The sequence below is a fragment of the Camellia sinensis genome, chromosome 7 (genome assembly GCF_055761805.1).
Source record: "Camellia sinensis isolate YWXY chromosome 7, ASM5576180v1, whole genome shotgun sequence".
In the NCBI taxonomy this organism is placed as follows: domain Eukaryota; kingdom Viridiplantae; phylum Streptophyta; class Magnoliopsida; order Ericales; family Theaceae; genus Camellia; species Camellia sinensis.
In genome coordinates this window covers 72,602,027-72,615,613 of record NC_138967.1, presented here as the reverse complement: position 1 = coordinate 72,615,613, position 13,587 = coordinate 72,602,027, and the positions used below count along the sequence as shown (strand labels likewise).

The 13,587-nt window shown below is 39.1% G+C and overlaps 2 protein-coding genes across 2 annotated transcripts; both read right to left on the bottom strand.

Annotated features, from left to right (window-relative positions):
• Positions 1-8,859: 8,859 nt before the first annotated feature.
• LOC145795889 (uncharacterized) lies at positions 8,860-9,864 on the bottom strand. Its single transcript, XM_082880817.1, has 2 exons — positions 9,732-9,864; positions 8,860-9,633 (listed from the first exon to the last, which is right to left on the bottom strand). The coding sequence occupies exons 1-2, from the start codon at positions 9,855-9,857 to the stop codon at positions 8,860-8,862; spliced, it is 900 nt and encodes a 299-aa protein (XP_082736943.1). The 5' UTR covers positions 9,858-9,864.
• Positions 9,865-9,872: 8 nt separating this feature from the next.
• Positions 9,873-13,324, bottom strand: LOC145795888 (uncharacterized). The gene is made up of 7 exons (XM_082880816.1): positions 12,823-13,324; positions 12,195-12,299; positions 11,874-11,925; positions 11,393-11,521; positions 10,803-11,288; positions 10,042-10,176; positions 9,873-9,947 (listed from the first exon to the last, which is right to left on the bottom strand). Exons 1-7 carry the CDS (start codon positions 13,026-13,028, stop codon positions 9,873-9,875), a joined length of 1,188 nt encoding a protein of 395 aa, XP_082736942.1. The 5' UTR covers positions 13,029-13,324.
• Positions 13,325-13,587: the final 263 nt, after the last annotated feature.

Sequence of the window (13,587 nt, the reverse complement as noted above, 5' to 3'; positions counted from 1 at the left end):
GAATAAATCAGAAAATATGAACGGTTTGGATTATCAAAATTGGGCCTAAAAGTAGGCCCGAAGGCTCTGCAAGGATGGGCACAAGGAGGGGCTTGCAAGGAGAGGATCCTTGTACGGGGAAAGGGGGTCCCAGTCTTAATTCATTTTGTCTTTTGTTAGTGATTTTTTGGCTTATGGACTAAAAATTAAAATGAAGACTGTTTGGTTTGTTTTTGGGAGAGTTGTTTTTGAAAAAAAATTTGGGGAGAGAGTTTAAAATTTTTTTGGGTTTGTTCTTTTAAATAACAACAGGAGCTCGACAAAATCAAAGCATATTGATATCAAGTTCCTAGTTGTAAAAGAAAGAGTGCAGAGTGAACAGATTTCCATAGAGCACATTGGGACAAACTCCATGATAGCGGATCCACTTACGAAGGGACTACCACCCAAGGTTTTTCATGAGCACACTGCTCAGATGGGTGTTGTTCTATTTGAGAACATTCTGGTTTAGTGGGAGTTTGTATTTATATTACTGCTTTATGTCAGCCTTGAGTTTTATCTATGTAATTTGATTAATTTCTGCAGAAATGAAATATTCTGTTTATTACGCTCTGTTACGTATTGTGAAGTATTGATCTCAATAAAGTTAAGTAGGACCAGTTGGAAATAGGCATGTATGGATCACATCACATGTAATTTCCATGCTACGCATTCATGATTGATCTATGTCATTTAGCTGTATTAGTATACGTGACCATTGGTGGGTCGAGTTACGATTGATGTAATGAAGACCGCTTTGATCCTATATTAATATAGTTAATGGACAAGATTGTTTGGATACCCTCAAGTTATGATAACAAATTTCTAAGCTCAGTAAAGTTAAGCACATTTTTCAGGATACATATGTGGTCCAGTGGGAGATTGTTAGATAATGTCTCAATGGGACCACATAATTAAATGTGGTGTTATCATTTATAAGAAGCCTACAATTTAAGTGATTCAATTTAGTTAATAGGCTTAAGGGTATATGTGTTATGGACCTAATGTGTAGATACTAGCTAGTTGTATAATTTCTATTTCTATGAGAGGCAGAAATAGAAATTAAAACATATTGGTTAAAATTGGTTTTCATTCCTTTTGAACTTCCACAACCTTTCAGTTTTGAAAACCAATAAATAGAAATTAAAACCAATAATGGTTAAAGTTGGTTTTCATTCATTTTGAACTTCCACAACCTTTCAGTTTTGAAAACCAATTACAACCTTTAAAAGGTTATGGTCCCTATTCCTTCCCAAGTGAAAAAGGTGAAAAAAGAAGAACACTACCATTTTATTTTCTAAATCCTCTCAAGGAAAAACATAAGGCACCAAAGGGGAAAGGATTAGAAGGCAATAACATAATCAATAACAAAGAGTTCATTGATAATCACGCTTCCGTTTAACCGTTCATCAATGGATTCAGGTATGTCATTTTGTCTTGATTTCTTGATAATACACATGGTAAATGATCAAAAGTGTAAGGTTTATGTTCTGAAATTTATGTTAACAATGGTTGTGTATTTTGAGAGAGTTGTTTTTTGGGGAGTTTGGGATGATTTGATATTTTGGGAGAATTTGAGTAGATGTGTGTGAGAGAAAAAGTGATTGGAAAGGAGAGAGGAGAGAGAAAAAGTGATTGATTGATATGTAAGTGAGAGAAAGTGATTTTGAAATTTTTTTTACAAAAACTCAAACCAAACAATTTTTTAGAAATTTTTTTCTTTAAAACTCGTCTCCCAAATGCAAACCAAACATAAATTTCCGTTTTCCCGCTCTGCTATACAGGTTATACAGAGTATACACCTCAATCTCATTCTCACTCCCCCTCACTGTCACACTCACTCCTCCTCCACCGAACCCAGCCTCACCGGCGACCACTCCCGACGGCCACCCACTCGTAAACCCAACCCACCGCTGTAGCCCTCATTTTCTCTACTTCGCGAACCATAGCTCGACCGCGACCACCATCGACTGTAGAGAAGGAATTTGTTGAGGATAACGTGAGCTTTCAGGCCATAGATGAACCAGGTTCGTCCTCCAAACGCTGAAATAAAAAAGTTAGGGTTGTGATTCACAAAATATATTTGAAAATTACTGTTATGCAGATAGATAAATGGTATGCTTGAAAAATGCGGCACATATTGTGACGAACATTTATGCATTTACCTTTTAGAGTTAAAGTATAAATTTTGCAGAACGTAGTATGAATACGCAGAAACTGATCCAACATAAAATGAAAGGATCACATCTTTGCAGAACATAGTATGATTATGCAGATTGATAATTAGTTGAACGAATGCATATAGTTGTGTAATTTTCAATGTGTGATTTATAATGTGATTTTGCTAAATTTGTTGTCAATCACGCATGAATTGTTGTAATGAACTACTATCAACTAATGTGTTAGCTGCGTGACTTGAATTAACTATTATCAACATTGATAACTATTATCAAACTGAACTTAAATGTTCATAACTATTACTGATTTGTTGATAAGTATTTCAGTGTGCTTTGTTGAAAATCGCATGTGTCATTTGTTGATAACTATTTCAGTTTGATAACTACTGAATCACAGTCTCCAACAATCTGCCCCTAATCATTTCACTTCAGCATGATTTGTTGATAATAGTTGTTTAACATGTGTGATTGATAATTTACTTGACATTGACCTGATATGTTTGTAAAACTGCCATGTTTGTTCAGATTGAAAATGCTATGTGTGTAACATGTGTGTAATTAATCACAAATGCTATGTTTGAAACTGCTGTATTTGTTCAGTTTCAAAATGCTACGTGTGTACATTGAGCTGCGATGTTTGTTCAAATGCTATTAACAGTTTAGTCTGTGTAACCTCTGTGCAAATGCTATTAAACATGGCAGTTTGAACAAATAGATATTTTCAGTAAAGACACACTATGTCCCTCAAATTAAGCTAGACCTGCTATTAACCCCATCAAACAGAAGCATAGCAGACCACTACAAATTTCTCATGTATGCGGATTTAAAAAATGGCTTCTTCTTCTAACATTAGCAACATAAGATTACAAACGAGGCTGTGCAATTGTGGAAGAACCGCTGCCATACGTATTGTCAGAACAATAAGAATGGAAATGAAGGGCGTTTGTGCTTTGTTTGCCCATCAAAATATGTAAGTATGTATTGGAAATTTTAATCCTTTAGTAGTCACAGTAATATTTGTCGTATTCAACTAACTGATTGTCATGCATTGTAGAGTACCACTCCCACTCCCCATTGCAATTACTTGAACTTCGTGGCTGAAGATGATGAAGGCGTTATGTCCACAATCCCTTCCAACACTAGAGCTGGTGATGCTTTAACAGTAGAACACTTCAACGATGTAAGGACGAGGCTTCATGACTTGGGAAATGACCATGGTCGAAGGCTTGAAAGGATAGAAAATATAATCAAAGCGATGGTGTATTTCATTATTTTTTCTAGGGCCTTGCTACATGCCCCTAATTTTTGGCCCCCTAATCCCCCTAAATTTCAAACCAAGGCAAAAAAAAAAGGGAAAAAAAAATAAATAAAATTTGCCCAAAACGACGTCGTTTGGGGCATTAGGGGGATTAGGGGGGGCATTTTTAGGGGGACAAATCATTTTCCTATTTTCTATCATTGAGAAATGATTTGTCCCCCTAAAAATGCCCCCCCTAATCCCCCTAATGCCCAAAGCAACGTCGTTTTGGGCATGTTTTTTTTTTTGCCTTGTTCTGATTTTTCGGGGGATTAGGGGCCCCCAAATTCGGGGGATGTAGCACAGCCCTTCTATCATTTTGTACTTGATCATGTAACTTTCGTACTTATTTGTATTTTGGGAAATTGAATGGAAGTTTGTACCAGTTTTTGTTGTATTGTACTTCATTATGTAAGTAATGTTTATGGAATGAATTTTATTATGATGTAACTTATGTAACTTACTTAATAGCTTTGTGGAATGAATTTTATTATGGAATGAATGTACGGAATGAATTTTATAAGTTATTATGATGTGACTTATAATGTTAGTCTGTAATGAATTTTGGGAAACATTGGTGTCATCGTAAGAGCTTTGTGGATGCTATTTGGCAGATCTGTGGACGAATTTTGTGGATGGTATGTGGATTCATTTTTGTGGATGCTCTGTGGATGAATTTTATGGATGCTTTGTGGATGACTGATTTTTTTCGGTGCATTGTCACTTATCTGTGGCCTGTTTTCTGTTGCAGGTTCTCTTATCTGGGTGCATCAATTTTGGTTGTAATGAACAACTTCTGTTATGTGTTGCAGGTTTGTTTGTAATTAACAGATTTGGCAAATCTGTTATTTGTCAACTAGTATCTGTTTGTCACTTATCTGTGGCCTCAACTATTATCTGTTGGCAAGTTGAAAGCAGATATAGGATGCGTGGTACATTTCTTCACCATCGTGCTGACTTCTTCATTAATGAATATCAATACTCTGTTTCTGCATGGTCTATTGTATATTTTTTTGTTTGAAGGGGAGCTGATTAGTTCATAACAATGCACAATGGGAGAAAAATTGCTAATGCACAGGTTGACCCCATGGGGTATGCTTCCACACAACCGTCATCTTTGAAAAAACAAAACATTTTGTGCTCATATTGATGTTAAGAGTGTATGAGACCGTTGGCTGGTTGTGCACAATTTTTGTTTGCAATTACAGCTTGTGATTCCAGTCAATGATTCCGACACTTAAACCTTGTTGTCCATATTGAACGATTCACAAACATGAAGTAATCAACAAAACGTAGGTTAATGATGGTTTCTGATATCGGTCATTGACATTACAAAAAAATTACCTTGTCATCGTACCAACAAAAATCATAAGACAGATTTTAGTCGAGGACGGTGACCCAAAAAAATACCTTCAACAAATCATTTTGATGAAGACATTAACGCATGCACCGTTGCAATGGTTAGCAGAGTATGACGGTCTGTTAGTTTCTAAGTCGTTTATTTTCGCGCGACGATGCCATCTCACAAGACTACGCTTACTATGTCATACACATGTCCAGGTCTGCTAATCCTCGCTCAAATCAACAACTTCGGAGTCTGAGTAATCTGAAAGGTCAGGGTCCGATACCAGTGCAGGATCCTCCATTATAGCCTTTATCGTAGATGCCGGGTTCAATCCTTGTATCTTCGACTCTGCCTTTGCGTCCTCTATCTGTGAGTTCCTAATGAGTCGACGAGTCATTTGATCAACCTCACTTTACAAACGATGCCTAAGTTGGGAGTCGCTGACATGAGGGAATTGCCGCTGCATTTCAACCGATCGGGCTTTTGTGACCTTCAGAAAAGCACATCGACAGTGGTGTTCACACTGAACTCGTTTGGCAAACAGTGAAACTGGAATTCCAAAATACTTCCCCAGGCAAGCATCTTGTATTGGGGTGCAGTTGTAATCCCGTAGAGGTTCAAAACTCCATAGTGGGAACCCTGTTTCAAAGAAACGTCGATCACCGAAGGAATCAATATACCCACCTGCATAATCCAATCCTGGTGACTTCGGTCGGGAGCTGCCAGCCGTTGCAAGTGATTGTCCACGACCACGTTTACCGTGGTGTGCATCCATAGGTGTGAAGCTTCTTGATTGAGTCCAACTTTGTTTTCGCAGGTTCACGAAGAATATATGGACGCAAAAACAAACCCAAATGCAAAGGAAACAACACTGGTTGCAAACTTTTTTGTGGTTGGTTGTAAATGTTAAATTACCTTCAACCCATAGTCATTAATACGTTGGTGGTAGGTTTAAAGATGTGAACACACTTATTGTTGTTTGGTGGCAACAACTACCCAAACTGCGTAAAAGCAACTTAATGACTGCGGGTATTGCATTTAAAGGTTCGGTGCAATTGGAACGGCATATGTATCTGATAAGAGCAATTTTGCTAACCTTTATGGATGAGTAGACATGTAATTGGGTTGGGGCACAAATACAAATGACGAATGTGACTGTATGATGAATTGTGAGTGTGGAAATCAATGACAGTGGGATAGTACTGATGGAAGGTACAATGCATGTGTGTTGGAAATGCCAAATAATGGACGATCAGGGGTACTGAACGGATGACTTGGTGCATGCAAGAAGGAACGAATTTTTGCAAGATGAATTCGGCCAGTTTGAGAAATTAATACGATGTATGTCACAATGCATGAGGTCTTCTGCAAACATACAAGTCATGTACCATATATTACAAATACTTACAGCATAGTGTTGTGTAATATTATGAATCTGTACATTCCTTTAAAAAAGTAGTCAGTAAAATAGACCATACACATATTCCTACAAAATGTCCGATTCAAACAAGATTGAAGCTATTGTTGAAGCTCATGTTGCTCCTGTATTCCAGCAGTTGCAAGCTATCTACGAAAGGCTGAATGAAGTGGACACACGGTTGTCAAGTTTGGAGCGGCAAGTCGGCGCTATCAAGCAGAACGTTGATTTGCTGACCGATGACAAATTGGCGGCGGACGAAGCGAAGTCTGATAAGACAATGGATGAGGACAGTCAGTCAGACAGTACGGACAACTCTTCAGAAGACGCTGCTGATGATGCAGCAGATATGTAGATTTGATTTTTTTTTTTTTATCCTTCCCTGTAAGCCATGAAAGTTTTTTTTTGGCTGGAGTCATATGTGCTAATGGGCTGATATATAACTTACCTACGAAGAGTATTGAGTTTTCATTCATAATGTGGTTTCTTTCATTTTTGAAAATTAATTTTCCCTTTTTTGTAATTAAATTATAAATTAACTTCGGCAACAAAAGCAGCCGTAAATTATATACAGTTACAGTCGCATTCATCCGAACAAGAAACATGCGTAAACAAAATAGTACTAAGTCAGCAGCCACATCGACATGTTTGATCCATGTTTACATCGACATGTTTAATCCATGTTTACAGTTGGTCCATATTTACATCGTCCAGCAAAAACAATACTGGGGACCCATAATTAACATCCATATTGAAATCAAAGAATAAAAAATTAGTTAAAGTCCTATTGCCACCCAAATTACTGGCGTACTGGCAGCCCATTCCCATCACTGGCCTAGCTTGTGGCATTGCTCATATGAAGGCACTCCCGGTACTCTGCGATCGTTGCATTATTGACATCCATAACGATGTCAACCAACAACTTATGACGCACAGAGGGAGCGAACTTTGTCCACAAAAATCGTAAGACAAATCAGTTAAAATTGGAGGACGTACGAGGAAGGATTTGATTGACAAATGGAAATTAAGCGATAGAATGTACCTTGTGTGGACCGGGGCTTAAATCAGGTTGCTGCATGAATTTGATGACGAACATCCCACAGTCAAACGTGCTACAAAAATAATTTCACATTAAAGTTGTCGTCAATACGTAATAGGTTCATTAAGTCAGTCATGCAGCTTAGACATTAATGTGAGGGAGGGATTGTGGATTACTCGTCCAGTTGTTGTACTGGCCTCTCATCTAACATGCAGCGGTGGAAGCTACGCACGTCTGTAACATAATCATTTCCAAAGTGTAGTTGCAGCAAGTCGTGCATAGTTTCAACCTGTTCCACAAGGTTGAAGTTGGTTTACGTAAAGGATGTTCAAGTTTTTTGTAGTGTTCAGAAATGCACCAGAAGGACATACCAAAATTTTAGCTGCATTTAGCTTCCTTTTGTTTGGTCGGTTGGATGGGACTGAGTCGAATAGGTAGGCTACACGGTCCACCATATTAATTTTAACGCACAACCAATGCACTCCTCTGTAATTGAAAGACATGTAAATCTACACGAAAACACAACGGCAGACCTTGTTTAGAGGCCATGCAAACATGTAATGGCTTTCATATTTTCGTTTTAATATAACGGGATGAACATTGATATTACCCTCTGGCATGCATCAATCGCACCAGTGTATCTGTCATGTCCGAAAAATGATGTGACGATATGTTCATGGTCCAGAGGTTGCATATCTTTATTTAGAATCATAGTCTGCATGTGTAATGCGTAAAGGTCATTGACGGAAACATTTGTCAAAATATGTCATACACAATACACAACGTAGCTTTAAACATTTACTTACCGACAGATATACGGGAAAGAACCAATCAGTGTGCCTTCCGTCATTGTGTAAATCCCTCTGTCGATTAGTCAATTGCACCACCACCAAGTTGATTGGCTGGAACATTGTATGCAAGACACAAGGCAAGTTGATTAGAAAGGTTTCTGAGTTAGGGGTACTGAAAAACGCAGATTCATATTTGTGCAGCCAACACTTACAGTGTCGGATAGCCACGACCCTGGTTTGAGCGTGCGCATGTCACACCGGTTGCCAACTTCACATGCCCGTCCATGAAGATTCATGGAAACAACAATGTCCCTACAAGCAATAAATGATCCTTAGAACGATAATTATTTCACAGTGGACTGTCATTGAAAATTTGCAAGTAGTAAATGAAACAATACATTTCATTTTTGCTATCGTCAAATACATAGTGAAGAAGTTTTTGTTCCTCCGCCGATAACAACCCTTCGCTGTCCAACATCGTCAACGAGTCCTACAAAAATAAACAGCCAACTAACAGTACACATTTCATAAAAATATTGAAGCTTATATTACAAGGTCTGTAGTCATAAAAAAAAACGTGAAATGATGTAAAAACTGTGAGCCTCAGAGTTTTCCCAACTTGTGATGTTTGGTGCGGAGTTTGTTAGAAATGTGTACTAACATATGGCAGCAGTCATAACTCCAAACATGCAATTCTTTGACAACTAGTACAATACAACACAGATGATTGTAAAATTACTGATTCACATTATTGATGTGGGCATGAATTGGGTATTCACAACTTGTGGGGCATTAAAGGCAGTATTTGTACCTTGTTCACGTTGTCCACACCATCAACATCCATAGGTGAACTGCTGTCGTCAACTCCACTATTTGTTTTGCTATCGATGCACAATTGCATATCCCCGACCTCAGTGGCTTGAACTCCACTTCCGCACATTTTTCCTTTTCCTTTTCCTTTTCGTCTTCCCTTTGCACTTCCTCTAACGATTCCAGTTGCTCCCAATGGTTTGCCAAGCTTAGTAGGAGAAGTATGCACATCGCACGCCACGTTCTTCACGCCCAGTCCTGACTGAAGGTCAGGACTGTATTTATCTTCAGTTTCATATGTTTCCCCTGACTGAAGGCCTCCCTTCTTGTTGTTATCCCCACCTTCTTCGATGTTCAGCTTGTGCCCATCATGCAAATGACTTTTGTCCCTTGCCAAGGTTCCCTTCAAAATATGTTGTTGGTGATCCACCCCTTGTACATCTGAAATATTACACTCCATTGGGTTAACTTCGTCCGATGGTTTGACCACGCCATCCTCATGCGCCTCGACTCCAACAGCAGGGTCCACACCCTGTTTGGCCACGCCTGCCGGTTGCGGTGTAGAGAATATACCTTCGATGAGGTGGTGTAGCATTTGCTTCAGTTCACGTAAATTGGTTTGTTCAGTGAACGGTTCGTTGCAGCCCAAACTGAAACGTTGAAGCAGTTGCTTCAGCATTTCCTTCAGTTGAGCAACATTGGAGGAGAGGTTAATGATACACACATCATTGCCTTCCACCTAATTATACATACACATTCGTGAACTTAGTCTTACAAACCATCTTCAAATGATGTGGCTCAACTGTGTGAAAATTGCATAATGCTTGGATGGATTACCTTGTCATTGCGAACAACTTGCTTGCCTTCGAAATGTCGCAACATCTCCATTAAATCTGTTTGGTTGTGGAGAACTTGCTTCATCATTTCCTTCAGTTCACGAATGTCGGACTCCAAATTGCTCATACGGACTTCATTGTACTATCCTGTTTGTTGGTTCTCGACATGGCATGCATCCATGTCAGCATCATCGGCGTTACTGTAATCAAACTCCACCTAATCATAGAAACGCATAAATGAAGTCTGACATTGTATGTTGAAGACAAGTGGGTCGATGGTGTGAAATGTGCACAGTGGTAGGAGTGCTTACCGCAATTGTTGGGAAATTTTGCTTCCTTCTGATACGTCGCAGCGTCTCCCGTATTTGGGTATCACCCCAATCATGAAGCCGAGGTGTGGACCGCATCGTACTCGAGCTCAGACAAACACAATCAAGGTACAATAGCTGTGGACATTAAGGGGCACACCATAATTAAGTTGTTCTTCCCACAGAAATGAACTATATTCAGTAACAATGGCATTCATTATTCTCAATTTTGCAGTGGAACGTACATAGCATACCGATTTTGTTGAGGATGCTGTCAACTTTATAGGCACATATCATGCAATGTTTTTTGGGGAAAAAATTGTACAGCACACCAAGGACTTTATTGATGAAACCAAGAAAAAAAATTTATGTACATGTTCCCCTCTTCGCAACGTAGTTTTAATTGGTTCCTCCATTGAGGTTCAGCATACTTTTTTCCCTGTACTCTTTGTTCTTAAATTCATGACGGTAGTCACACAAAATTTATTTCTGCAAGTACCATACTTGGTCAGGAAGAGTGCTGTTTGTCGTACTCACAAAACAGGTACCATTGTATGTCCCAATCAAGGCCAATTTGTTGAACCATGACAGAACAATGCATGAAACACATGAAGGGGGGAATGGAAAAAAAATTCAAGGTATTGGCATACCATTAGTAGGAAAACACATCCAGTTGCACCGCGATGACCTTTATACTTCCGAACACCGTTGTGAAGGAATTGCAGTGTCAACTTTGCCCAATTACAAGCTCGCATACGATTCACGTCCTTCACGGCATGAATGAACGAAGGCTTCAACCCGGTCATTGTGGTAGGACACAACATGGCCCCCAACACGTACAACGCAAATTTTCGCTGAAACTCGTCCTCCGCACCAGCAGTCTCGGTCAGATAAAGTCTCAACTTGTTCAAAGGAATGATTCCGTTAACAACTCCAACCTCATCGTAGATATTGGGATATGCTTCCAATGACCCAGCCAACTGCACGTCATCGCCTTCACACCGTATTCCCAATAAAACATTAACTGCCTTACACGTGAGCCTGACTTGACAACCATGAACATTCAATGAACTACTGTCAGGATCGAAGTTCTGTACCAACCATGCGCACAAGTCGTGATCTATACGTGTACACTTCATCCCCAGGAGGCCAGCAAACCCAATGTCAATGACTGCCTGCTTTTGTGCTTCGTTGAACCGGTTAACTAGCTCAACAATTGACTTCAATGATATGCGGAGTTGCCTTTTACCCTACACATTTTTTACCCTTAAATTAATACAAAAATACAACCAACAATGTCAGCAAAGCAGGACCTAGCCAAATGCATTTACGAAAACATGAAGTACGTAATGACCTTTTCAGACTTCGGTGCACATGGTACTACTTTGGCGTGTTCCTCAGCGCTCGCCTTAGCCATTTCCACAAACCTCTTTTTCTCATCAGAGGGGAGTGCCTTCCACCTTTCCCCAATCTCCTTTCTAGTCTTTAACCAAGAAAATGACAGACGTACAAGACAAGTAACAACTATGAGTCCGAAATTACTGTAACTACAACTTTATGCCAAACGCAATCCGTGTGCATTGTTGGTAATTAAATAAGATTGCAAATACTAATAACAGTTGCAGCAAAAAGTCAGCGACAAAACGTAGCTGGACTTTTACAACGAATTGAAATTTACAAAAACAATAGGAAGGTGACATTATTACATGCTACAATCCTACAAACGCGAAACAATCACAAGCCCACTACGACCATTCAATACAACGTGTGGATAGCAACCCAGCGATGTGTTTCCATCATAGTGTATTATAGAGAATACAGATTTCAACACTCACCATTTTTCGTCGAGTGTTGTCTGGCCCTTGCATTTCCTTGAATTGTTGCTGGCTGCATGCAAGCATCGTCAAGCTTATCATCACTAAATGTGAAATATGAATACATATATATATATATATATGCAAGTTTTTATGTCAAGCTGGCCCCGAAATCGGCATAAGACAGCTTTCGTACATCTGGGACTGAATCGACACCAAGTTAAACATTTTCAGACATGCGGAACAAAACCAATTTGAAACATCACAAACTGAACTTCGACGAGGCGCGTAATTTCAGTACAAAATATGTAATTCCAGATTGTCAAAATAAACAACTAGTACCTGTAACAAATGAATGGTGCAACTGGCCGCTTTCGACAAGAGCCAGCGATAGTGTCAGACATTTGGATATGTTGTTCGGCAATTGTCTTCAATCTTTTCCTTCCCCTTATGAAAGAGCAAATCATACAAATTAGATTGAAGGGAGAATTACAGGGGTGGTGTACACATTTTGTCCGTTGTCTAATTTCGATCGATGCACTTTAAACTACCTAAATTATGACAGTCCATTTCAAATTTCGTGGACATTTTCGGTCAAATTGCTAATGCCATTTGTCATTTTTAAAACAAAGATTGTAATGTCAATTGATTGAGATTATGTAAGTTCAGTAAAGTTATAAGTTGACTACAACAAAAAGTACAGTTGCCACGTATATGCATATTTTCTGATACAAAACAGTGAAGAGTTGAAATCAAATGGACGTAATTGAAACAAAAGTTCAAAATTGATGGTGCAAAGCGAGGCCATTCAAAATTTGTGCAAAACAAATAACACAAACACAAAAGTACAAGGGCTGCTGTAAGAATTGATCCAGAAAAAAATCAGCGTATTCCTTGGTGATGGATTTCGTTTGTTTACAAACATATGTACGAAACCAACTGGTAGCAAGTCTTTAAGGAGAAAACTAACATTGTTGGTGCGAGGTGACCAATATCCATCAGATGCAATGACGACAACTCCTGCAAAGTATTGCAATCAATATTTACAAGAACACAAACAAACGGCTGCAACATGTGGCTGTTAACCTTAAAATTTTGCGTAAACACAGACAACAACACGTAGAATTTCCCAACACATATACAGATTTTGAAACAGACAAAAGAAAGGGCACACATGGAAATTTTGCATTTCGTTCACACAGCTTACAATTAAAACAATTATGTGTACAAGCGATAAATGCATAATTTCCCAAATCTTCAAGAGGAAGGACTACATTGTGTTTTTCATTTAGGGCTGAAGGACTACACGCACATACTTTTATGAAGGCCCGACTACAAATGACAAAGAAGCAACTGAACTATTTCATGACGGGGTTAAACAATCAGGACACGATTCTTCTGTGACAGAAATTGGTGCTCATCCCAGGCACAAAAACCAGATGAAACCCCATCCATCAAGTTGAGGGCTTCAATTTCCTACTGAGCAACTTGGTTGTAGAGAATCGAGGTGGCTGCATCGTGGCCCATGCTCCATTACCTTCAGGTGGTCAGATCAGAGAAGAATACTTTTCCGGGCGTACAAGCAAGTTTCATCAATTGTATGTCACAATGAAACAAGCAAGGAAATTGAAGCCCTCAACTTGATGGCTGGCCTTTCCAACAACTTAAGCGGCCGGAGACGTTCGCTGAAAACCAATACCTTCTCCCCACCTGAGTCGGATAACCCTAACAGATT

Excerpts from the sequence above, each read along its gene's own strand:
- LOC145795889 (XM_082880817.1), bottom strand. The coding sequence starts at position 9,857 with ATGAGCAATTTGGAGTCCGACATTCGTGAACTGAAGGAAATGATGAAG. Across the intron at positions 9,634-9,731 it reads AAGTTGTTCGCAATGACAAG|GTGGAAGGCAATGATGTGTG; the intron begins GTAATCCATCCA and ends ATGTATAATTAG.
- LOC145795888 (XM_082880816.1), bottom strand. The coding sequence starts at position 13,028 with ATGTGTGCCCTTTCTTTTGTCTGTTTCAAAATCTGTATATGTGTTGGG. Across the intron at positions 12,300-12,822 it reads GGTCACCTCGCACCAACAAT|GGGAAGGAAAAGATTGAAGA; the intron begins GTTAGTTTTCTC and ends CTCTTTCATAAG. Across the intron at positions 9,948-10,041 it reads AAAATTTCCCAACAATTGCG|GTGGAGTTTGATTACAGTAA; the intron begins GTAAGCACTCCT and ends TTCTATGATTAG.